Raw genomic sequence first — 24,307 nt, 5'->3', positions numbered from 1 at the left:
TTTCCTCCAAAAGGGATGTGTTATTGTGCGCCATTAAGGACCTGTTTATTGTTGTCAGTAAGAAGCACCATATGTTGATGTGCCACTATCCTGTGTAGTCACAGCCTCTCCCTTCGCAATTCAATAATTATTTATGTATATGCTACTGCAGAGTACAGACCTTTATTATATTATGTTTGGCAAAATATCCTGCATCAGACAAATCAGACTTGCCTTCAGTAGCAGGGGACTGGGAAGGTCCCATTAGTTTTGCATCCCTCAACTGGGTGACTCATGTACACGCTGTTCTGTGCTCATCACTATAGTACCTACCTTCTAGTAGTGCATTAAGTGACATGACTAACATGTTGAATGTTGCTTGTTCTTTCCCTTTCCAGGCAGAGAAATATGCTCAGTGGAACGTCTTATTTTATTTTCTTCTGTTTTTAATATACATGTTGCTATATATTGATGCTACGGAAAGAAAGGTCAAAATGTTTGAGACGTAGGAGTGGCTTAGGTATAGTTGATGCTGCCTTGGAGGAGGGTAATGGACCTCTTGATATCCCTTTCATCCTATTTTCTATGATTCTGCATAATGTACCTTGCATTTGGAGCTAAAAATTGAGAGGCTTCTAATACTCCTAGTTCCTGAGGGAGTTAATGTCACAGCCTCAAAATGGCCCCTAACAAAGGTCTACTTTCCATGTAGATGTGGCCATATTCTCCTATACCTTAGTGTAAAAAGTGTTAACGTGCCAGAGGAGCTGTCAATCCCAAAATTCAACTGCAAGCTTTAGGTCACTTTTTAAATATCCTGGGCATTAAAAATAAGGGCTAAATTCTTGAATTTCATTCAGTATTCTATGGGCAGCCAATGTACAAGGTGGAAGACAAGTCTGATGAGCTCACGGTACTGCAGGCTGCTGCACCATTCTGTACTAGCTGGAGATTCCTATACACAGGTCTTCATACCCACACGTTGCATTGCTGTATTCCAGGAAAGAGGTAACAAAGATGTAAATAAACAAGGCCAAGATCACAGGATGGAATGGAATTTCCTAACCAGCTGGAGATGACAGAAAATATTATTTGTGAATATTGCTATGTGAGAGCAATTGTGCATTTCAAAATCTTAAATGTATTGATCTTCAGAAGTTTAGGTTGTAGCCGTGTTGGTCTAAGGACATAGGCAGACAAGGTTCCTTGGGTGAATTTGATATTTTTTATTAGACCAACCCAAATGGCTGGAGAATAGTTATTAAGCAAGCTTTCGGGTTCAAAAACCCTTCGTCAGGCAAAGGAAGCTTCAGCAGTTGGTGTGTGCTCTTCCTGGATGGAATGAAAAGTCATCTGCATTCCATCCACGAAGAGCACACACCAACTGCTGAAGCTTCCTTAGCCTGACGAAGGGTTTTTGAACCCGAAAGCTTGCTTAATAACTATTCTCCAGCCATTTGGGTTGGTCTAATAAAAATAACAAATTCACCCAAGGAACCTTGTCTGCCTTGATCTTCAGAATGTCTCTGTGAAAAAGGAAAGCATAATAATTCCCATTTAACTGGATGGACACTGAGACACAGAAAGGCTTCTGCATCTAGTGTTACACTTGATATTTGTGGCAGAACAGGAGATTAATTGGATGTCAAACATCCTAGACTGGCATGCAAAGCACTGGCCCATGCTTTTCGCAGAAGTCCAAGTGTACTCCTAATTAGGGTACGAATTAAGGGGGAACTTGGGGTGGCTGAGCCGCCCCATAAGAAATGAGAGCCCCGCTGTAAGATTTGAAAATCATAACCTGGGGGGGGTCTCTGATCCAATTGCTTCTTCACTTAGGTGGACTTGTTAATCAATGAACCAGTTTAATTTTCTTTTGCAGACCCCCAAGATTCATAGATTCATAGATGTTAGGGTCGGAAGGGACCTCAATAGATCGAGTCCGACCCCCTGCATAGGCAGAAAAGAGTGCTGGGTCTAGATGACCCCAGCTAGATGCATATCCAACCTCCTCTTGAAGACCCCCAGGGTAGGGGAGAGCACCACCTCCCTTGGGAGCCCATTCCAGACCTTGGCCACTCGAACTGAGAAGTTCTTCCTAATGTCCAGTCTAAATCTGCTCTCTGCTAGCTTGTGGCCATTATTTCTTGTAACCCCCGGGGGTGCCTTGGTGAATAAAACCTCACCAATTCCCTTCTGTGCCCCCGTGATGAACTTATAGGAAGCCACAAGGTCGCCGCTCAACCTTCTCTTGCGGAGGCTGAAGAGGTCCAGGTGCCCCAGTCTCTCCTCATAGGGCTTGGTCTGCAAGCCCTTAACCATGAGTGGCCCTTCTCTGGACCCTCTCCAGGTTATCCGCATCCCTCTTGAAGTGCGGTGCCCAGAATTGCACGCAGTACTCCAACTGCGGTCTGACCAGTGCCTGATAGAGGGGAAGTATCACCTCTTTGGATCTATTTGTCATGCATCTGCTGATGCACGATAAAGTGCCATTGGCTTTTCTGATGGCTTTGTCACACTGCCGACTCATGTTCATCTTGGAGTCCACTAGGACTCCAAGATCCCTTTCCACTTCCGTGCCACCCAGCAGGTCATTTCCTAGGCAGTAGGCGTGCTGGACATTTTTCCTCCCTAGGTGCAGCACTTTGCATATCTCCTTGATGAACTGCATCCTGTTGTTTTCTGCCCACTTGTCTAACCTGTCCAGGTCTGCTTGCAGCTGTTCCCTGCCCTCCAGCGTGTCCACTTCTCCCCATAGCTTTGTGTCATCCGCAAACTTGGACAGAGTACACTTCACTCCCTCGTCCAAGTCGCTGATGAAGACATTAAAGAGTATCGGTCCAAGGACCGAGCCCTGCAGGACCCCACTCCCCACACCTTCCAGGTCGAAACTGACCCATCCACCATGACTCTCTGGGTGCGACCCTCTAGTCAATTTGCCACCCACCGGACTGTGTAGTCATCCAAGTCATAGCCTCTTAACTTGTTCACCAGTATGGGGTGGGATACCGTATTGAAGGCCTTCCTGAAGTCTAAGTATACGACACCCACCCCTCCTACTGTGTCCAGGCGTTTCGTAACCTGGTCATAAAAAGAGACTAGATTAGTCAGGCACGATCCGCCCGCCACAAACCCGTGCTGGTTTCCCCTCAGCATAATTTGTCCTGCCGGGCTCTCGCATATGTGAGCCTTGATAATTTTTTCAAAGACTTTGCCAAGGAGGTGAGACTGACTGGCCTATAGTTGCCCGGGTCCTCCTTCCTCCCCTTCTTGAAAATGGGGACCACATTGGCCCTTTTCCAGTCCTCCAGGACTTGACCCGTGCGCCACGAGCATTCAAATATTCCCGCCAGTGGCTCTGCAATGATGTCGGCCAGTGCCTTCAGTACCCTCGGATGGAGCTCATCCGGGCCTGCTGACTTAAAGGCATCCAGTTCTTCCAAGAGACTCTGCACCATCTCAGGGTCTACGCATGGTAGTCTGGCGCCTTGCTGCTGCCTCTCTACAACCCCAGTGAGAGACTTGTCGTGCCCCTCACTTAGGAACACTGAGGGAAAGAACTCATTGAGGAGTTCAGCCTTGTCCCCCCTGTCCGTCACCAATTGCTTCTGCCCATTTAGCAGAAGTACTGAACTAATTTCTTTCAGGGAAAGCAGATTGTTCCTCACCTGGAGTATTTTGTCCAGTTTTGGGCCCCGCACTTCAAGAAAGATGTGGACAGTTTAGAAAGAGTCCAATGCAGGGCAACAAAAATGATTAGGGGTCTGGGAGGAAAGACTGAAAGAACTAGGATTATTTACCCTGGAGAAGAGAAAACTGAGGTGGGATTTGATAAATCTTCAAATACCTGAAGGGGGATTATAGAGATGATGGGTATGGGTTTTTCTCTGTGGTTACAGGGAATAGGACTAGGAAAAATGGCCTCAAGCTGCAGCAGAGGAAATTTAGGGTGGGGATTAGGAAGAATTTTCTGACTATGAGAGTAGCACTAGAGCAGGCTACTTTGAGAAGTTATGCTTGGAAACTTTCAAAAGCAGATTAGACAGACACTTGGCTGGGATGTTTTACTCGGGGATAATTCTGCCTTGAGCAGGGGGTGGGACTAAATTACTTCATAAGGTCCCTTCCAGCCCTACTTTCCCGCAATCCTATAGCTTCAAAATCCTTTCCTCTATTCATCAGTCATGTTAGCCTTGCTCAGGTTTAGCTTCAGCAAGCTGTTTTTCACCTGAGAGAATCTTGTCCAAGCAGTGTGCCTTATTGATGCTAGTAATATTCATGTGGTAAAGGACAGGAAGAACCACATCACCTGAATAGTGTGTTCTTGAGTTCAACTTGTTGGACCAATTCACCTGGTGGCATCATATTGATACTGAAAGGGATTGGAAACAAAAATGATCCTCGGACTCCACAAGTGAAGTCTAGTAGAAGTGCAGTTTCCTATTACCATGAACCATTTTAGTGCAGGGGTTGCCTACCTCCAGTCCCCAGGCTGAATCCACTCCACAAAGAGGCTGGATTTGGTTTGAGATCTGACTCAGCCTGCAATGGTATGCAGGATTAGGCAGCATGCAGCTGCAGCAAGCCAACAATCTCCTCTACAGCACCCTCCTCAGCAATCCTCCCTGATGTTCTCTTGTGTTCCCACTTAATCTTATTGAAGTAAGGCCAGATATCTTCTGAGAGGGAAGTGCAGGCAGCTTTAGTTGGGGGTCAGAGGCTTGCTGTCTATGGTAGGGTGTTAAATCACATTCTCCAGTCTGGAGACCTGCTGACCTGCTTTAGCACATTACTCTGGACTTAACTCTCATAGGTAAGATGACTCTCTCATCATTTATGATGTTGAATGATGCAGGGAAGTTCACGAGTATCAGGGTGGATGTGACAAGAGATCAATTTTTAGTACCAGTAAAGCAGTTTCAGTTCTGTGTCTTGGCCTGAACACAAATTCTTCTGGCTTGGGATATATTTTTCAATTACAGGAGCCAGAGTGTTTTTTCGGCTAGCTTCTTGAACTTGCTCATGAAGGTTTGACAATATATGAGCTAGCTATAGGGGGCCTCAGGGCTGGTGAGACTACTGCATGTATTTGTCAGCAGTCCCTCAATTTGAGGATAATCTTTATTATGGCTCATTGATCAAGACCATTGGCTTCTGGTCTTGAGGTGACTTAATAGTCCAATCCTTGAGCCACAGACCCACTTCATGTATTTAAAAAAAGGGCAAATTCCCTCTCAGAATAAGATAACACCTATTTCATGCAGGAATGGTACCTGCTGCTGCTTTCTCTTTCACAAGATAGGAGATGTGGGCCAGATTTAGTAACCCTGGGTTTAGTGTCCAAAACTCATTGATGAGAATTGAATTCTAGGAATTGGATTGTTGGTTGATGGGTTTAGGTACAGTGAGTCCTTGCTTTTGAAGCTACTTGAATGTGCGTGATCCTTTCAGCAAAGTAGGATGGTAGTTTTCTGCAGTACTTGACCATTAAGCACCGGGAAGCTGGCAGGAAGGACCAGCTTTGACTTAGAGAAATTTATTCCTCCTGTCTACAGTAGCATCCACCTCAGAAAAATAAAAAATCACAACATGGACTCCAACTCTTGAGACTGGCAACCAAATAACTAAATATTTTAAAAGTCAACTAATGTTTTGTTTTACTTTTTAATTTTCTTCTAACTTTTTTGGGGGTGTATATGGTAACATAACGTTGAAATATAAACCTTTAATCAATACACAAATATACATCTCTTCCTGACTGCTCAAATGAAGATCACCACTACAATAGGGGAATGAGTCATCCATTTTCTACTACTAGCTGGAGAAACAGCCAAGACGCTTTTGACTTCCCATATTCTCTTCCCTGATCTTCCTCCCAAATGTGTCTTGCCCCATATTCTCTTGACTTCCCCTACTGTCACCATCTACATAAACCAAACATTAAGAATGGTGACACTGGTTTAGAAAACACAGTATTTATTTCCATGCACATCTAAAAATAGCACAGCTAACTCATTTTTGAAGTCTTATACTATAACTTGAATAATCTTTTAACTAAGAGAGCTTATTAGGGAAATATCTTCTTTAGGGGATTTCTCCCAGAAGCTTGTTGGCCTGTTCAAGATGAATCATAATCAATACACTCTAAATCAGTGATTCTTAACTGGTGTTCCATGGCACCCTAGGGTGCCCTGAGATGCTTTCAAGGGAGCCATGCAATGTTAGCACTGTTGGGGGTGCAAACATGATTCACAAGATAAACCCAGAGCTCTCAAATAAAAATCTACAGTGTTAACAGCTTTGACCTACTGTGGTCTTTCTACGTTCTTTGCAACAGAAAAATTGCTCTATTATTTTTCTGTAGTCAAAAAAATTGAGTGAAATGTAAGAACAGTTATTCCCCTAGGGGTGTCTTGAGCTGAACAATGGGTTCAAGCCAAACAGGGGGTGCCTAGAGTATAAAAAGATAGAGAACCACTGCTCTTAAGAGTAATCCCAGTACTGCTGGAAATGCTTTAAAGTGGAAGGCAAGCAAATGTAGCTGCTGAATCCAGGACCCTACAGTTTTACTTTGGCTCCCATTCCTCTCTCACCTCCAGCTTAGAGGTTTCTCTTCTGCACAGATCTCAGCAACTTTCTCTGATTTCCCTTGCTCTTGACCCATTGCCAAGGGGCTTCTGCCATGGAGGGAGACATGCATCATACACAGAAAAGAGGGCACAGCAGGCCCCCCACATCACCCAATTTTGTCCCCCATATGCTACTTTTATGGCTTAGCACCTGGGGGACTTCAGAGGGATGGGTGATGCACATCACCCCAGCGGAGTATGACTGCCTAAGAGAAAAGCTGCAACAGCAAACTGACATTGAGGGCAGCCAGGGACAAACCACTGAGCCAAAAGAAATTAAAAGACCTGAGGTTATAGGCCAAGATGAGGTCCAGAGCTTGCAATAGGCACAGGGAGTTTTAACCGGGAGACATTTATCAGGAACATGGCACCTTGCATTCACAGACACTGGCTTTGAGCTCTCTGGGTCTGACCCTAAATCCTCTTCCCACTCCCATTTCCCCATTTTCCAGAGCTCGCCTTCCAGTCCAAGAAGAGTGGCAGTGTCATGAGTTCCACAGGTGATGCACATCCCCACAGTGTTATGGCTGGGTAGCGCTGTTGAAGGATCTTACACAGAAATCTAAGAAATAAACAAAATTTGATTTTACTTCACAGTTACTAGGCGCAAGTCAGGGATAAAGACACTGAGCCCCCCACCCACTGCCTCTTCCACAGAGGCAAGTGAGGGCTTTATGCCAGAACCCTGCCACCACCACTGGCATCTGACAAGGCAAGTCTCTGGGGCTTTCACCCTACTACAGACCCCTCCAGAGAGGGGTCCAGGCATATTTGCCAGCCTGCTTGAGTGCCCTCAGAGTCCTCTGAGCGCTCTAGGTTCTCTAGTCTGTAGCCAGGATCTGCCAGGGTCAGAATAACAGCCCCACATTCAAGGATGCCATATGATCTCTTTATTGCCCCGTGTTGCTGGCAACGGGATACCCAGGTTGCTGGCTTTGAGCAGGACATCATGTGTTTCATTCCTTAGAATGACAACATAGGGAAGGACTAGGGAGTGGTTACAGATGAAGAGGTGGCAGCTTTGCAACAGGAGATTGTGGCCATGGAGAATGGTTTGTTGGAGATGCTAGATATTAGGGCTGTGCAAAATTTTGACAGCTGTTTTGTTTTGGAGGTGTTTCAGGCTGTTTTGGCACCCGAAACACTGAATCCAAATTGAAATGCAAGGCTCCGAAACTAATCAGAAGGCTCTGAAACATTTTAGAGCATTTCAGAGTTTCGGAGCCAGGTTTGCAGGGAAACAAAAACTAAGAAGAGGGAGGGGAAAGGGGTGAGGGGAAGGACTGCTCTGATATTGACATCTAGCTCCTAGTTCAATTCTCCAGCTCTCTGATCACTTCCCTCAGCTCCCTGGTCATTTCCCCAGCTATTCCTGGGGGGCGTTGGCCCCCAATCTGCACGTGGTGCTTCAGCAGGCTGCTGTTGCAGGCTGGGGCCAGCAGCAGCTTCTTGGCGCAGCCTGCGCTGAGCTCCAGGAAGACGGTAGTGCTGCCACTGGCTACAGCCTGCAGCGGCAGACTACTCAAACCTGACGTGCAGATCTGGGGGCCCGCGCCCCCTGGGAAGAGCTGGGGGAATGAGCTACTGCACAACCTGTCTCCACAAGGAGCAGAGATCCGCACCGGGGTCTCCTCCCAACTGCTGCCCGCCCCATGCAGCCCTGGATCTGTTCCCTATGGAGCCAGGTTGCGTGGCAGGGACTAGTAACCTTGCTGACCGCTCTGTGCTACTTCCCTGCCTCGCAACCTGGCGTGACAGGGATTAGAGATCCATGCAGGGATCTCCTCGCCTGCACAGAGGGCAGCGGCCCTCCCCTTCCCCTGGACAAACCACCCATGGCCCTGTCCCACTTCTTGCTGGGGCCCCTACCCCCAGCCCCAAGCCCCGCCCAGCTGGGTAGGACTGTGTGAAGCTTGCAGCCTGTTTGAAAAAGATTCAGCCAAAATGAAACGGGACAGTAATCTGAGAGACCGAAATGAATCACTGGCCTCCAAAAGGGCCAAATCCAAAACCGAATCGAAACACAGCTGTTTCGCACAGCCCTACTAGATACCATGTGTACAGGCCCAGTAGCAGACACTAGTACAGGATACTACTGAGATATCTGTCTTGCTCCACAACATATCGAGTGCAGTAGTTCAACAGGCATCTATGCACATACCACTGACTCCCAGTGCAACTAGACTATCTCTTGCTGGGGGAGGGATCCTTGGGGAGCCACAAATGCTAGCTTCAAGACAGGTGCTCTTCTCACCTCTAGGATGTACTTACCACCTACCAATCCCATCTAGCAACAGACTCAAGAGTTTCTGGCTCAGTAGACTCATGAGTCTCTGGCTCAGTAGCTCACAGGTGCATGTAGGATAGAAGGGCCAGGAATGATCCCCCACACTCCCCTACCAAGATGTGAAAAAGGAGGCGAGGGGTCTCCCTTCTGGACTCTCCACCCCTGAGGACTACCAAGGAGCGGAGGACAATGTTCATTCTCTGAGCAGGTACCTTGACTTTGTGCAGATCCTTGTGGGATCCTGGCTGCCCAGGACCCTCCCTTTATGTAGATACAATAAACTGACTTTGGGGCGCTTCTTTGCAAACCAGGCCGTAGGTACCCTCTCCCTCAACACTGCAGGTGTTATTGAAACCAGCCTTGATGGGAGATTCCAGATGTTTCCCACCCTGCATACCTGGTGTGAAAGGTGTTTGGCCAGACATCACTAGTGTGCTGTGCCAAGGGCTACCCGAACATCTCCTGGATCAGCCTAGCCCGCACTGTCCTTCCACGCTGTTTCTCCACACGGTGTCTGAGAGCCCTTCTCCGGCACGCTTGCCTGACTTGTCTGAGGGGTGTGGTGCCTTCTGTCTCCTCATCAGTCTCTTCTAATTCCTCCAGGCTTGTGTACCCAGAGGTCCCCAGTTCACGGCTGCTGTCCTCTGCTGCCTCCTCCAGGTCTGTTTCATTCCCCTCATCCACATCCAACCCCTCTGGCAGAGGAATCCCACGTCGTATGGCTATGTTATGCAAAACACAACATGCCACGAAAATCCTATTGACCTTCTCAGGGCTGTACTGTAATGTGCCACCAGATGCATGGAGACATTGCCAGCGCATTTTGAGCAGGCTTACAGCTCTCTCCACAACTGACCTGGTGCGCTTATGGGCATGGTTGTATTGCAGCTCAGCAGCACCCTCGGGATGCGCCAGTGGAGTGAGGAGCCATGGCTGGAGGGGGTAGCTGTGATCACCTATGCAAAGACAACAGAGTGATAACAACTAAGACTGGGACCTGGGCTGTCCCCAAAGAGGCAGAGTTTCTCATGCAAGCCATTCTACCAAATGCTCTAGCAGGTGAGAAAGGTTGGTTGCGGGGCCAAGATGGGCACAGCGGGGGATAGAGAGATGGAACTCCTTACCTAGCAGCCACCCAGGTGTGAACTCTCCGCGGCGGAATCGCCTGAGGAGAGCTGACTGGGACCACACGGAGGAGTCATGGCTGGAGCCAGGGAACCTGGCCAGGACATCGGTGAATTCAAGGCGGGCGCTGCTGACCACCATCATATTCATGGCATACGTGCGGTGCCTGTTCACAAACGTGTGGGAGTCTTGCGCAGGTTTCTTGATGTTCACGTATGTGCCATCCACAGCACCCAGGACTTGGGGGATGTTTGCGATCTCAAGAAAGTCCCGCATGGTTTGTCCTTGGGTGCTGGGGTCCGTGGGGAAGGTGATGTAATCTGGGGTATGTGGGATAAGGGCCTCCAGGAACTGGCCGAGAACCCTAGAGGCTGTGGACTGGCCAACACCTGTGGTCTGGGCAGCAAACCTCTGGAAAGAGCCTGAGGCCAGAATGGCAAGGGCAGTACTGACCTTGTCTGGGACTGAGAGTGCAAAGTTGGTATTCTGAGATGCTCCCAGGCTACCCCGCAGCAGATCACACAAATGATACATAGCATCTGCTGTGAGTCGGTACCGCTGGATGCAGACCCGGTCACTGAGCCCCTCAAAGGTCTGGTGTGGTTGGTATACTCGAGCCTGGGCCTGTTGCCGGGCCCGGGCTCGGGCACGAGGCTGGGGCCGGGCTGGACCCAAGGCCAGAGCCTGGGCTGTGGCCTGGGGATGAGCTGGACCCGGGGCCTGAGCCAAAGGCTGGGTGCGAGCAGGACCCAAGCCCTGGGCCTGGGTCTGAGGCTGTGGGTGAGCTGGACCCTGGGTCCGGGCCTGAAGCTGCTGGCGAGAAGGACCCAGGGTCTGCGCGTGGGGGTGGGACTGAGATCGGGGCTGGGGCAGGGAACGAGCCGGACCCAAGGCCAGAGCCTGAGTCCGGGGCTCCCCCTGGGCAGCCCGTCGCCGCCGAATGGCCAACACCATGGGGTGAAGGAGCATGTTCTTGTCTATTCTCTGGCCAAACCCTCAGAAGTTGCACCCCACTCCTAAGTGCACTTCCCAGCCAGCCACAGCCTACTCAGGACTTCCCTCCCAACCTTTTATGCCTATGGGCACCGTTTCCAGGCTGTCTATCCCGGTTGTGCCTAGCCTGCCTCCGTACCCCACTACGACACCATCTCTTCCCCTCTAGTCTCCAACTTCCCCACCTCTAGTCTCTGCCTGCCCTGTACCCAACTCTCCACTCTGCAGGGTCCCCCTTACTGGCCTGCTTCACACTCGCGTCACGGGACACCTACCCCTTTTGGGCAGCTTGGGGGTGTCCTGGCTGCGAAGCTGGGCAGCACCTGCTGCAGGCTGCTCCGTCCAGCTGGCCTTGCTATTGGCACTGCGGCCGCTGTTTGTTTACCTGGGCTGGGGGCAGAGTCACCCTGGGGCACGGGCGGGTGAAGCGCACCTATGGGGAGGACTCTGGTAGCTCCCTGGTAGCTGGGCAGTGCAGGCTCCACTCAGTTCTGCAAAAAAAAAAAAAGGGGAGGGGGTTGGAGGGGGGAGGAAAGGGTTGTAGTGCTGTCAGGCACCTGGGAGGGACAGGATCAGGCCCAGGTTGATCTGGAAGGGAAGTGGGGACAGGATCAGGCAAAGTTAATCTGGGGGGGAAGGGATCAGGCTGATCGGGGGGGGGGGGAAGGAATAGGATAAGATAGGATCAGACTGATCGGGAGGAAGGGGGGACAGGGTTAGGTCCAGGGTGATCTGGGAGGGGGCGGGGGAGGCCAGGATCAGGCTGCTTTGGGATCGGATCGGATCGGATCGGATCAGGCCCAGGCTGATCTGGGGAGATAGGGGGCAGTCAGGTCCGGGTGTTGGGCTCAGGACAGGGGTGGGTGTGTATGTGTGTAAGGGGGGGGGGGGTCAGCTGGGGGGCGCGCATGCGCAGTGCCAAGAGAAGGGGATGGCGCACACGGGACAGCCCAGGCCCAGTGTTCGAACTGCTTGGGGGGTGGGGCGTCCCCCTCCTCCGCGCTGCGGGGGGGGCGGGGCCGAGCGGGTCGCGAGGCGGCCGCAGCGGCGGGGGGAGGGGCAGTCCGGCTGTCGCCCCGCCCCCTGCCCCCTGGGAGAGTCCATGTGCTGTGGAATGGGGGGCGGGGAGCCGCCGCGCTCCCACCCCCAACCCACCTGCCCAAGGCTGGTCCCGCACCCACCAAAACAAAGTCCCCACCCGCGGCTCCGGAGAGGGTGGGGTGAAGGCTGGAGGTGGTTGGGAACAGGGAATTCCCGCCCCTCCCCCCCCGCACACCGTGGTGCGGTCCCGGATCGCGGGGCGGCGCGCAGTGGCCGTGCGCAGCAGCGAGCACAGCATGGAGCCGCACCGGTGGCTACCGCTGGAAGCCAACCCCGACGTGCGTCACCACCGGGGCCGCGCGCTGGGAGGGGGGCGGTGACGTCGCGGGAGACCCCGGGGAGGAGAGGGGGGCGATGGCTGAGGCTGAGGCTGAGACGGTGTCGCTCTGTGTCTCTTGCAGGTCACCAACCAGGTGAGGACCCCCCGCCCGCTGCTGCAGGTATCGGGGCGCCGCCGGGAGCTTCTCGGGCCGGAGCGCGGGACGCAGGTCGGGCCCGGCAGCCCCCCAGCGCCGCCGGGCTGTGCTGGAGCCTGGGCGGGTGCGGCTCGTCTTCAGCTGTTGCTGCGTCTGCTCCGAGCACTCCCACGTTTCTGGGCCCTGCTGTTGCCCACCCAGTCCGGCTGCGGCAGGGAGTGGCAGTGGGCAAGGGGGTTGCTTCCCCCCGGGGGCTGGGCAGGGTGGGGGAAGCTACTGTCTTGCTGGGCTGCTGCCCCAGGTGAGTCCAGCTCTGCCCAGGCTGGCTGGGATGGGCAAAAGCAGCTCTGCTGGTTGTGGCCCCACTTTCTGCTCCATGGCAGGGTGCTTTTAAGCCTCCCTCAGAGGTGTTGGTGGTTGGCTGCAGCCAAGGCTGGGCCAGAGCTCCTACTAAGACTTAAAGCTGGAGATCCCTGGTTATTGGGGCTTGCCCCTCTGCTCAGGGTTGCATCATTCGCCCTCTGCGGGGTCAAGAAGGAGTTTTGCCCCATTGCCAGATTGGTACAGACTTAGGGGGTTTCTGCTTTCCTCTTCAGCCGGCAGCGTGGCCCGCTGCCCAAAGCCTCCAGTGTGAATATAGACAGTGCTTCACAGAAGCTGGATGCTGACTGTTGTGGTTCCTGGGCTTTACCTGTGGCAGGATAGGGTGCTACCTATGGGTTGTGTCAGGGTTGGTAGTCATTGGATAAATAGAGTTTAGCTTACGGAATGTAGAGGGTGGCTTGGCTGGGGACTTAAGCTGCCTTTGAGGAGGTTTGATGTGATTTAGATGGCTCAGGTGTATAGTCCTGCTCCAAATTCACTGCAGGGGTAGCTGTAGCCACCACTACCTGCTCCCAGCCTCCTTGCCCCTCCTGCACCCCCGTCACCGCTGCAGGTGCCCCAGGAGCCTTGGGAAGCATTTTATGTCCCTAAAGCAGGTGAAAATCTCCCTTCCCTTCCCCTTGGTGCTTAGAGACCTATCCCATTCCCACCCTGCTGCCTTCCCTGCTGTCCAGGGGTGGTGATATTCCAGAGCTGCTTGTGCCCCACCCCAGCCAGGCTATGTAGGAGCTGGGGATGGGGAGTGGCAGTGGGAATGGGCAAGGGATTCCTCCTTCCTGTGCCTGCTTTCCCCGCCGGGGGACCAGGCAGGGAGGGGGAAACTACTCTCCCACTATGCTGTTGCCTCTGTCCCTAGCCCCAATTGAGCCTACCCCCTGCCCAAGCTGGCTGGGAAGGGCAAAAGCAGCTCTGGAGCTTCTCCTGCCCCTGGGAGGAGGGAGAGCAGGAGTGACAAGTGATGGGTGGGGATGGGGCAGGGATAGGCAAGGGAAAGGGGCAAGGGATTTTCACCTGCTTCAGGGCTTTAGAAAAGTCCTTGGAAGCTCCCGCTTTGTGCCCCATAAAGGGAGTTGAGGGTGCAGCCACATCATTGCATCCTTTCTGGGTCCACCCCTGAGGATCACTTTTTTAAAAACTAGTGGATTGTTAAAACTAAATTATTCTGTGAAATATTTTGTCTGCCTTCAAGATGATCGTGTTGGAACTCTTAACAGGCTTTCCTCCTTTGCATGGGGGTCTGGTTCAGAGATTACCCTATAGTCTCACATAAAACATGCACCCCTCCTCAAAACCAGCCCCCAAACTGGGGTATTATTAAGCAGGGAAGCTGATTTTCTGCTTTGATTCCTGCTCCAGTGCAGCAGCAGTAGTATTACTGTTCAGGCAGCTGATGGAGTCGGTTGACTTAATGAATCACTTAATGGCTTTGGCTAAGTAGGAAAGGGAAAGTGAATCAGCTGAAGAGTAGGTCAGTCCCTGCTCTATGCAAAAAGGGGTGTGATGTGACAGTCATCAGGGAGAAGGGGAAGCTATGTTACTACAATATCCAACAGGCTGTATGCAGTGATAACTTTGGTACTTTTTTATTTCGCCTTTCAAAATCAAGGTGTGTATTGTTTTACGGGATGTGTGTATATGAGACAATGGTAATCAGTCATGAGGTGAATTCTTCAGAGTATGTAGGACAGGGAAGGTAATTAATTACTAGATCATTTTCTCAGCTTTTGGTTTTGCTTATTTGAATAATGCAGCAGTTCTCATGCAAACACTTCCAGTTGCAAACAGTTGATGATCTTCCGAGGTCTCTTCCAGCCCTAACATCTATGAAATCTATGAAGTGCAAGAGCCTAGTTAAAAATAGTTTTTCAGTTGAAATGCCTGCAGGTGCACTGTATGTTCTCTGCTGTTCTTTTCTTGTCCTGGGATCTTTTAAAGTATTGTAATCTAAACTAGAAATCTGTGCTGGAAAAGGATTCTGATTTTAAGGTGGGGCTAAATTTGATTTAGGAAAAAAGATGGACAAAGAGAAAGCAATAGAAATGTCAGGTTCCCTGATTTTCTTTAGTTCTTGAATTAAGTTTAAGCAACCAAAAAAACCAACCAAGGAGTAACTTATGGTATAATTGGGCACATCTTCACAGGCAGTTAGGGCATTTTTATACGTAAAAGTGCCTGGTGCTGCAACGCACACATTTGTATAAGTGGTGAAATGCGCATCAGCTCTGAGAAGATGACGGCAGGGTGCTTTAGTTCAAAAGCTCACCGCCGGCAATCTTCTGCGTGATGATGTACATTTCGCTGCTTATACAACTGCATGCAGCACAGTGCGGTTTGCCTCTGCTTGTGTGCAGAGCAGACTCTGTTAATCAAGTCTGCTCTGAAGCAGTGGATTTCCAGCATATCACAGGAAAAAAAATGTGTGTAAATGTCCTTAGTGTGCCTGAATAAATTCTGGTACAGTTTGCACCAGAGTTTATTGCTCCTTGGCACGGTGTTTACATGTAACCCAGGACCTCAACATGTTAAGCTGGGGTAGCTCTGCCCCAGCTGGTAGGAGGTCCAGGGGGTTAGCCTGTCATCCCAGGGCTGCTCTGCTCTGGCTCAGTGTGCTGCAGCTGGCTGGGGTACGAGGGTGCTATAGTGCAGGGTTAGCTAGCAAGCAGCACCCATGCTGTAGCACCTTCGTGACCCAGTCAGCCCTGTTCACCATTTTTACATGCATTGTGTCACATGTGTGAACAGTAACGCTTTACTGAAGAGCTAATTGGTAAACTCTGAAGTAAAGCACCTATGTAGATGCCCCCAATGAGCTTTAATTAACCATTAAATAAAACTGAGGGAAAGCTGATTTCCTTTTCTAAATATCAGAACTACGCTAGGTTGTGTTGTTTTTTTGCTTACTTGGTGGGGGGAGTAAAATTTAATTGTTTCTCTGTAAAACATCTTTCATGGAAGCAATGGGAATAGCTCTGAACTTGAGCTTCCTTTGAGGAGATTCAACTTGAGTTGAAAATGGCTAAGCTATATAGTTTTGTTCTAAACTCAGTTATGGGATTTTTGTTTGTTATAAGCAGGGTAGGTCTAATCTACAAGCATATGTACTTTTTACTTGAAAAGGATTTTTTCTTAAAGTTTATTTTAAAATGTTTCTTGAAGTGATTATAAATCTGAAACACAAGCCTGTATTCTGTGATGTAAATTCAAACGCTTTCAGAAAATGTTACAGAACATGTCAGAATCATGGAAAATTGGGGTTGGAAGGGACCTCGGGAGGTCATCTAGTCCAACCCCCTGCTCAAAGCAGGACCATCCCCAACTAGATCATTCCAGCCAGGCCTATGTCAAGCCAGAACTTAAAAACCTCCAAGCATGGAGATTCCACCACCTCTCTAGGTAACCTGTTCCAGTGCTTTACCACCCTCCTTGTGAGAATTTTCCCTGATATCCAACCTAGACCTCCCTTGCTTCAACTTGAGACGATTGCTCCTTGTTCTGTTGTCTGCCACCACTGAGAACAGTCTAGCTCCATCCTCTTTGGAGCCCTCCTTCAGGTGCTTGAAGGCTGCTGTCAAATCCTCTCTCAGTCTTCCCTTCTACAGACTAAATGAGCCCAGTTCCCTCAGCCTCTCCTCAGAAGTCATGTGCTGCAGCTCCCTAACCATTTTCATTGCCTTCCACCGGAATCTCTCCAACTTTTCCACATCTTTTCTATAGTGGAGGCCCCAAACTGGATACAGTACTAGACACAGACGAGCTTTTGCATGCATCATTTGTTCTGAAAATGCAGAAAATATCATGGTTGTAGACTGGGATTTTGGCTTATAGCATTTACACACAATAATTTCAGACTTTCTCCCTATGAGCAGGTTTCTGTGCGATCTTTAGGCTGGGATGGAGAAAGTAGTACAGCTACTTAGTAGTGTTAGGACCTTCCTGTTCCACATCCTATTTGTAATCTTGTTCTTTGCACTCACAGAGTTGACTTAACACAAGAGAGCAGATGGTAAGAAATTGTTTTTTTTTATTTTGAAGCTTTCTGAAATAGAAATGAGTCACTTGATATCTTCAGTGTTATACTTCACAGAGATGATTCAGCATGGCTTGTCACAGGGCTTATGGTGCTGGACATATCAGAAGTCTCTGATGCAGTGGATTATAAAATACTGCTAACCCACTTACATGATGTCACAAGACTAGATTGCCCAATGCTACTGTAGTTCCACATGTTCCAGCAAGGTGCTTTGTACTTAATTATAAATAGTATTCTAATGACACTTATCTGTGTGTCTGATTTTTTAGTGATGCAGTCACTGCCACTACTAAGAAGTTAATGTTTACAAGAATTTTTTTTTTCTTCATGAAGAGCAGCAGATTCTAGTTGAGGCCACACAAGGTTCAGATTATATTGATTAGAAAGGTTCAGATGATGTTCTTTATTCTGAAGAATTACATGAGATGCTGCCACTCTAAGGCTTATGGCCCCATTCATCACTGTGGCATGAAGTTCTTGTTTTGGTCCTCCAAGGTTAATGAGGAACAGGATAGTCTCAATACTTAAGAGTGCTTTCTTTGCCAGAAAGCAGCAGGTGAAACTGCCCGTTTCTTTTGGATACATTGAGGCTACACTACTTTAATTCAGTGTATCTGAAGGTGAATGTGCAGGTTATGTATAAATTCCACCCAGTACAGACTGCATCTGCTTAGTTTCAGACATTCATCTGCATGTGATCACTTTCTTTTGATCCCTTTCTAGCGCAGGTTTGAGGTTTTTGGTTCTGATTTTCAAAACAACTAATGGGTGAAGCGCCATCTGTTTTAAAGGACCAAGTTTCAATCTCTGAATTCTTATGACAGCCAAAGAGTTGGGTACAAAGCATTTTTGGTCAAAAGGATCCAGCAATAGAATGGGCTTCCAGAGGAGACTTGGTATACCCAGCTTCTGAAGATCTTAGGAAATGCTGAAAAACCTTCTTCAAATCTTACATACATTTATCTTTGGAACATACATTTAAAATGGGAAAATATGGCTTGTTCCACATTCACAGCTGGAAAATGTAAGGAATAAAAGGTGCTGCCCCAAAGAAACTTTGGTATGATAAGATTTATCATTACCATGCCTACTTTTAAGACCTTGACACTGAGGATGAATTCATAATCCAAAGATAAGTGTCTGACTTCCCTATAAAATGCAGAGTTTCACAACAGCCAGCAGATTGATTTGGATGGTATGCTATCCAATGGGAAAATGCCAGAGGGGGTTTATCTGAAATCCTACCTGTCTTCAGCCTCAGGTAGCCCTAAGTGAGGCAGCTGTGAGAGACTGGGTGTCAGAGTCCCAAGCTCCCTTGTACATATAAGAACCTAGGTTATTCCCCTGTGTATAAAAGATTGACCACTTTTGCATCAAATGATGTGAACCAGAGGAGGAAGTATTAGTGACCACATTTTATAAAAGCAGAGTGGTAACATTAGCCAAAGGTCTAACTTACGTCTCCCCCCTTCCCTAGAGAGTACCTTAGCCAACACCTTTGTGTGTAGGCAAAATTGAAGCTGTGCCTTGATCAGCTAAGAACGCAAGGTTGATAGGGCTGGAAAGGGTGATCAAGAGGGAGCATAAATATGGAGTCCATTGATGACTACTTTTTATTTTGTCTACTTCTAGATCTTGATACTTGAAGGCACTAAATTCTTAAGTACTTCACATCTAGCAAAGATGGAACATGTTCCATTGGTACCAAGTTGAAGGACACTAGATCCAGTCTGAAAATATAGTATATTTAACTATGGCATGTTTTTAACAGTGATGTTTAGAGAGTCATTGAAACAACTTACAAAGAGTCTGGTCAGATCTGGGAGCTTGGGAATCCTCACAGGCCAGATCTTGATTTGCCTCTGGCACTGGGGTGAGCAATGTCAGGGAGCCATGGGAGTTAACACAGCTGTCATTAGCTCTTGTTGCCACCAGCATATCCTCAATGGGGCTCTGTCCTCTGGAATTCAGTGGGGGGGTCCATCCCAAATTCCCAGGCCCTTCAGGAGCCTTGTGTGCGAGATTGCAGTTCTTTGGATTGTGTGTGTGAAACCCCTGGCCTAGATCATTGAGGAAAGATGGTAAGAAATAACTATATATAAACTTAATGCTATAACCTTAGTCTCAGAGCCACAGTGATGATCCCAAGATTCAGAATAGAACAGCCTCAGGGCTGCTGTAAATTGTGTTCACTGAAAAAGTTGCTGAAACTATCTAGAGATTAGGTAGATCTTGCAGCTCTCCAACCCACTACATTGGGATGGGAGAAAGGTAAGGAGCTAATCTGCTGTCCTTGTGTTCCTTAAATTCCCACAGTATGAAGTAATCATTTTCAGTTAGTTGCTGAAGACAGATTTCCACATGCTTTGCTTTGTTTCACAAAACAGGTGGAAAGAAGACTGGGATCTGATCTGATGTAGCTTGCCTCTGCATGCTCACTGTTAGTTTTGAATGTTTGACAGATTCCAGAAGTAGCTCTTCATGAAGAAACAAAGAGCTCCTAACTTTTTTTTTTTTTTAGAGCTAGTAATGCTGTTTCTGACAGTGGTGTAGCTGGTACAACTGGAAGTGGAAGTATTCTGTTATGAAACTTTTCAATTGCTGATGCAAGTGGGAGGTTGGTAATTTTCTCAGTTCTTCTCTATTGCACATTTTAACATTCTTTAAATAGTAGATGGAGTATGCTCCTAATGAATATTCTTATGAATTCTCTCTGAAATGTTGTGTGTTAAATTATCAAATGCTCTGATTATTCTGAATTCTTTAAAAGAGATAAAAAACACTCCAGACTATGGGCCTTGCTGACTTTTTATGGTTGACTTAAAATGATGTGGTTGGTGAAGAAGCATAATACATAATATCATAATTGATGGGGAGTGCTAATCTGGGGAACTCAGACGATTTTGGTGATGGGACACATCTACATGAGACTTTTACTGCAGAGCTGCCTACTTAGCTCCGCAGTAAAGTCTTGGGGTCTACACATCTGGCCCTGTTAGACCGCAGGAAACGAATTAACTCCGCCATAAGTTAGTACTTGTAAACACACATACTTTTCTATGGCAATGTTCTTTAGTGCACAGCAACACATTTGTAGATGGTGATGGGGCTGGCTGAAGCCTTCAGTGTGGGGGTTGTCTGCTGACTAGCCCCACACTAGAGCACCTTCGTGCCCTAGCCAGCCCCTCTGCAGCACACTGAGCCAGGTTGGAGCAGCCCCTGGTTGGCAGGCTGACCCCCTGGGTTCCATGCCAGCTAGGGCTACTCCAACCCAGCTCAGTGTGTTGCAATCCTGGGTGCATGTGCAAACACAGCACCCAAGAGCAATGAACTCTGGTGTGATATGCACTGGAGTTTATTGCATGTGTAGATATGCCCAGAGTGGTTAATGTTGGTGCTTTGCCTACTGTCATTGCTTGCATGATCGGTGGAGTTGAACCAGTGGTACTTACAGTGGGAAAGTTAGTATAAGCAAGGGCACAAAACTAGATTGTGCTTTAATGCTGCTGGAGTAATATGGAGTTATAATGCTACTGTAGTGGCTGAGTTGCAGTTGACCTTAGTAAAACTTAGATTTAATGATTGTAGTGCCCAATATTAGAAAGCTTTTAGGGAATCTCCATCTGGACTTCAAAACAAAAATTACTAGTTTGTTTTTTTTTAAATAAGGCTTTAGCCAAGTATCTACTCTTGTGATGTTTGTTTGTTTGTTTGTTTTTTCAAAGGAGGCTGGGCAGCTTCACCAATAGGCATTAATCCCAAATATGAATTGTTAATTTTACTTGGATGTTCCCGAAGTTTGAAGAAACACTTGTATCTTAAAATGAGTGCTTACCTTTTACTTCATCTGGATTATTTTTAAATACATGTATTAATGTGCTAAGAGCAATGACTTCTGAAGACTGAATTGGCTACTTGTGCCTGTTCTAGAAGAAGCTGATGAAGGAAAATTGCATGTTTATTAAATAGGAAAGTAAAGCAACCACTTACAGGCAATTGAGTCAGCCTGCCAAATGTACAGAGGAGTACTTGATGCTTTTCAGTATGGAATTGTAGAGCCAAATTGCTTGAGTATTCTTGGAATACCAATATGCTGCATCATTTTACCAAAAAGCAGCAGTCTCTACTCTAAAAGTTTATAACATAAAAGCATATGTTGCTTACTGTGTGTAGCAGGTCTGAGACCCAGGGGGTGGACGTGATGCCCCTTGCTCAGCTCTGACTCTAGTATTGCCCTCTCTCAATTTGCTCATCCCCCACACCTTGATCTTGTTAAAGGTTGAATAAAATAGGCTGCCCGTGAGCCTTAGTGAGCCTCAGTCCTACCAAATCTCCAATGGGGTTCCCCTGCACCCCTGCAAATATCAACTATTCCTTCAGGCTCAAACAGGCTCTGTCAACTTGACCATGTCTCTGCAAGGCACCTGTAGCCCTAAAGGCTAATTGCGTGGCTGTGTACATCCTCTACACCATGCCCCAAGCCTTGCAGGTGGCATTCTCATGGACATTCTCGTTGTCATATGCTTACACTCATGCAACCCTCCTCCTGCACAGCCCCATGTCTCCAGGCCCCTCAGTCCCTTACTCAGCCCCTCCCTAGGCTGCTGGACTCCTTGACCCCTTGATTGACTTCCCTTTCGGCTGTGAGACCTGGTCCCTCATTTGGCCCCCTTTCTTGGCCCCTCTTTGGTCCTCGGGACCCTGCTTGTCCCACTATACAACTCTCAGCCACTCATTGGCTGGATCCTGCTGATCCCATTCAGCCCCTTCTGGGCTGCTGGCTCTCTCTAGGTGAGCCTTACTTGCCCTTGCAGTGCTCCAGGCTAAATTGCTCCTATAACTTAATAGCGACCACCTGCCCTCTGACAGGTACTCAAGCCTCCTCTAAGGCTTAATGTAAACCAGGGCTGCCTGCCAGTATAATCAAGCCCTGCTATGCCCCAGGTACACCTTCCTCTGTTCCCTGTGTTGCAGAGTGGCTTTCTTCCTGAACTCAGGAGCCCTGGTGCTTTACTACCAGGAGTTTCTTACTTCATGGCTCCTAGGGGTGGACTCCCTGGCCAGCTCAGGTGGCTGTAAAGCTCCAGCTCAGCCTGCTGCCAGTCAGGTGAGTCCTTAATTCCCCCCTTTGCCACCTGGTAACGGCCTCTTTGGCTTCCTACACTGTGACTTTCCACTAAAATTAATGGCTTGGTTTATGTGCATGTGGTTTGTTCCAGTTCAGTTCTTAGTGGATAACTGACCACACCTCAAGCTGCTATCTTTGATTGGTATCTGAGATTTGCCAATAAAGAACCCCATAAAACATGCCTATTCCCTCAGCTGTAATTTGAATGCAGTGTTCAGACAATTTACCAGGCTACTGAGTCAAAATTGTTACCACTCTTGATTGCATAAAAACTCTTCTCTCGATTTCTCTTGCTCCTCCATAACATGTAAGATATGGGACCTTCTGTATGCATAGCTAAAAGTCTTGAGTATGCCTGCCATACACATGTTCAAATGATCTCTGGATCAATTCTGGGTTTGTTTTCCTGGAAAACTTACCTGGAGAGCATTGTTCAGATGTTCCACGAGAGACTGCTGCTCTGACACTGTAATCAGGGGGCTCCTGTGTACACATCTCAGTGTGCTCTGCAGGCTCCTCAGTCTGCCTGAAAGCACATGACAACAGAGTGCACAGGACAACCTTGATTATTTGATTCAACCTGCATCTCATTTTAGACCTGGAGCACAGCATGGGGATTGAAGCATTCAGGGGGACATGTTCTGCTCCCTGCTCAGATGAAAGAATACTGTCTCCCCAGGGAGGGGGTGAAGCAAACCGAAATCAAAGCATGCTGGCACATAGAAGGATTGTGCTGCAGCTTTTCTCAGAAGGCTCAATTTTTGTGGGAGAAACCTTCCCAGGAATAAGTTAACCTTGGTTATTCTTGGGATCCTGTGATGCCAGCTGACTTCCTGCCCCTGGGGCAGGGGACTAGACTCAATGATCTTCCGAGGTCCCTTCCAGCCCTAATGTCTATGTCTCTTGGTTTTTGTTTTTTTTTCTGGAGCAGCTATTTTTACTCTGGGAGAAAAATCTTGAAAGTCTGTACAATCATGGTTTCTAGTGGAAAATAGCAACTCTGTCAGTAGAAATTAAATGTCTGTATGTGACCATGATGCGTGTAATCTTTTTCTGCTTGTATCTATTCAGATACTTCTGTGAAGATCACTTTTAGCCTGTGGTTTTGATCATGTTAATTTCTTTTGAGTTTCTCCCCTGGCTTCCTCTTCTGTATCACATTAGTAATAAACCACTTGTCTCCATTTTCAAGGCTTTTGTGGCTGTCATCTCTCACTTATTATAAAGTAAGTTGACCAAGATGCTAGTCTCCTTCTGCCACTTACTTAATTTTCTAAGAAGCATCTTTGTCATGTCTTCCTGGTTGGTAAGTGTTCTCGCTTAACGTCCATAAAGCTACCTCATCTCAAAGTTCTATTTTGTCCTTGTATATTTGATGCCAAAAAAACCCTTAAGCTGCTGGTGTGCTATGACCACTGCCTGTCATGACAATATTGCCTGTATTGTTTCTTTGTTTCCTGGTACTTCCATCTCGCATCTTCTACTAGGTGCTAAGTTGTTTGAGCTAGAGATCAAGCTGTTCTGTGTCTACACTGTGCCAAATGGCATGAGATCCTGGTCCTTTAATAAGAGTCCTTGGTATTAAGATAATGGAAATAATAAAACCTTCTCCTTTGCTGTTAAATTGGTTCCTCTTTTACTCTTGCCTCTTTGGTTTTTGCACTGGTATGGACCTTGGGTGAAAGAGATGGTATTTCCCTAGGCTTCTACTCGTACTTCTGTCTGACTTGGGTTTCTTCCAAGCAGTTACCTCCCATGTGTATTACTATTAATGGTCTAGTGTTCCCAAATACAAAAATGGGCTTCTCTTAGTTTTCCTGCTGTCCAGGGAATTCTGAGTGATGTCAGAGAAAACTTACCAGTCTCCTTTTTTTACTGCTCATCAGCTTCATAAGAGCACAGAAACTCTTCTGTATTAATACAGAATGTATTTGTTCAGGTCACTAAGTGAAGAATATGAAGGGTTAGAGACATGAGGTAAAATTCTGTAGCTTTTCCTTTGTGTATAGGCCACCGGAACTTTACATTTGCCTTTTTTATAATCCCATTTTACTAAAAGTTAATGTTAAGGTCTTAGTACTGGTCTGAGTGAAATTTAAAGGGCGATGTAGAACAAAAGGCTTAATTTATGGCATTGTCAGTATCTTCTGCCATAAATACTTCTTGTTTTAGAATAACATTATCTATTATTTCAAACAAACGGAGAACAAATTGAACAAAATCTTACTCCAGTGA

General features: G+C 47.8%; 2 protein-coding genes across 6 annotated transcripts in view; one reads left to right on the top strand and one right to left on the bottom strand.

Annotated features, from left to right (window-relative positions):
* Nucleotides 1-5,684: 5,684 nt before the first annotated feature.
* Nucleotides 5,685-11,912, bottom strand: LOC132243216 (putative nuclease HARBI1). 3 transcript variants are annotated; one of them, XR_002090633.2, is made up of 3 exons: nt 10,020-11,909; nt 9,293-9,851; nt 5,685-7,170 (listed from the first exon to the last, which is right to left on the bottom strand). XR_002090633.2 is itself a non-coding variant. In XM_014610468.3 (3 exons), exons 1-3 carry the CDS (start codon nt 10,987-10,989, stop codon nt 7,023-7,025), a joined length of 1,218 nt encoding a protein of 405 aa, XP_014465954.1. In that variant the 5' UTR covers nt 10,990-11,912; the 3' UTR covers nt 5,685-7,022. The 3 variants fall into 3 exon arrangements, 1 of the variants encoding a protein (XP_014465954.1); XR_002090634.2 differs by having other exon boundaries at nt 11,289-11,906; XM_014610468.3 differs by having other exon boundaries at nt 9,752-9,851; nt 10,020-11,912.
* Nucleotides 11,913-12,184: 272 nt separating this feature from the next.
* The window catches only part of UCHL3 (ubiquitin C-terminal hydrolase L3), a 61,179-nt gene continuing 49,056 nt past the window's right edge, over nt 12,185-24,307 (top strand). Inside the window, exons 1-2 of one of the 3 annotated variants that reach the window (XM_014610469.3) lie at nt 12,185-12,392; nt 12,516-12,554. In XM_014610469.3, the coding sequence (XP_014465955.1) occupies nt 12,351-12,392; nt 12,516-12,554 (81 nt within the window). In that variant the 5' untranslated portion in view covers nt 12,185-12,350. Of the gene's footprint in view, nt 12,393-12,434; nt 12,555-19,465; nt 19,562-24,307 lie in introns of those variants that run through there. The other 2 variants (XM_019488586.1, XM_006269300.4) reach the window with 2 other exon arrangements.

This window comes from Alligator mississippiensis, chromosome 1 (assembly GCF_030867095.1).
Source record: "Alligator mississippiensis isolate rAllMis1 chromosome 1, rAllMis1, whole genome shotgun sequence".
Classification (NCBI taxonomy): Eukaryota; Metazoa; Chordata; order Crocodylia; family Alligatoridae; genus Alligator; species Alligator mississippiensis.
Note: the sequence above shows the minus strand (reverse complement) of the source record. Positions and strands in the feature narration are given on the sequence as shown.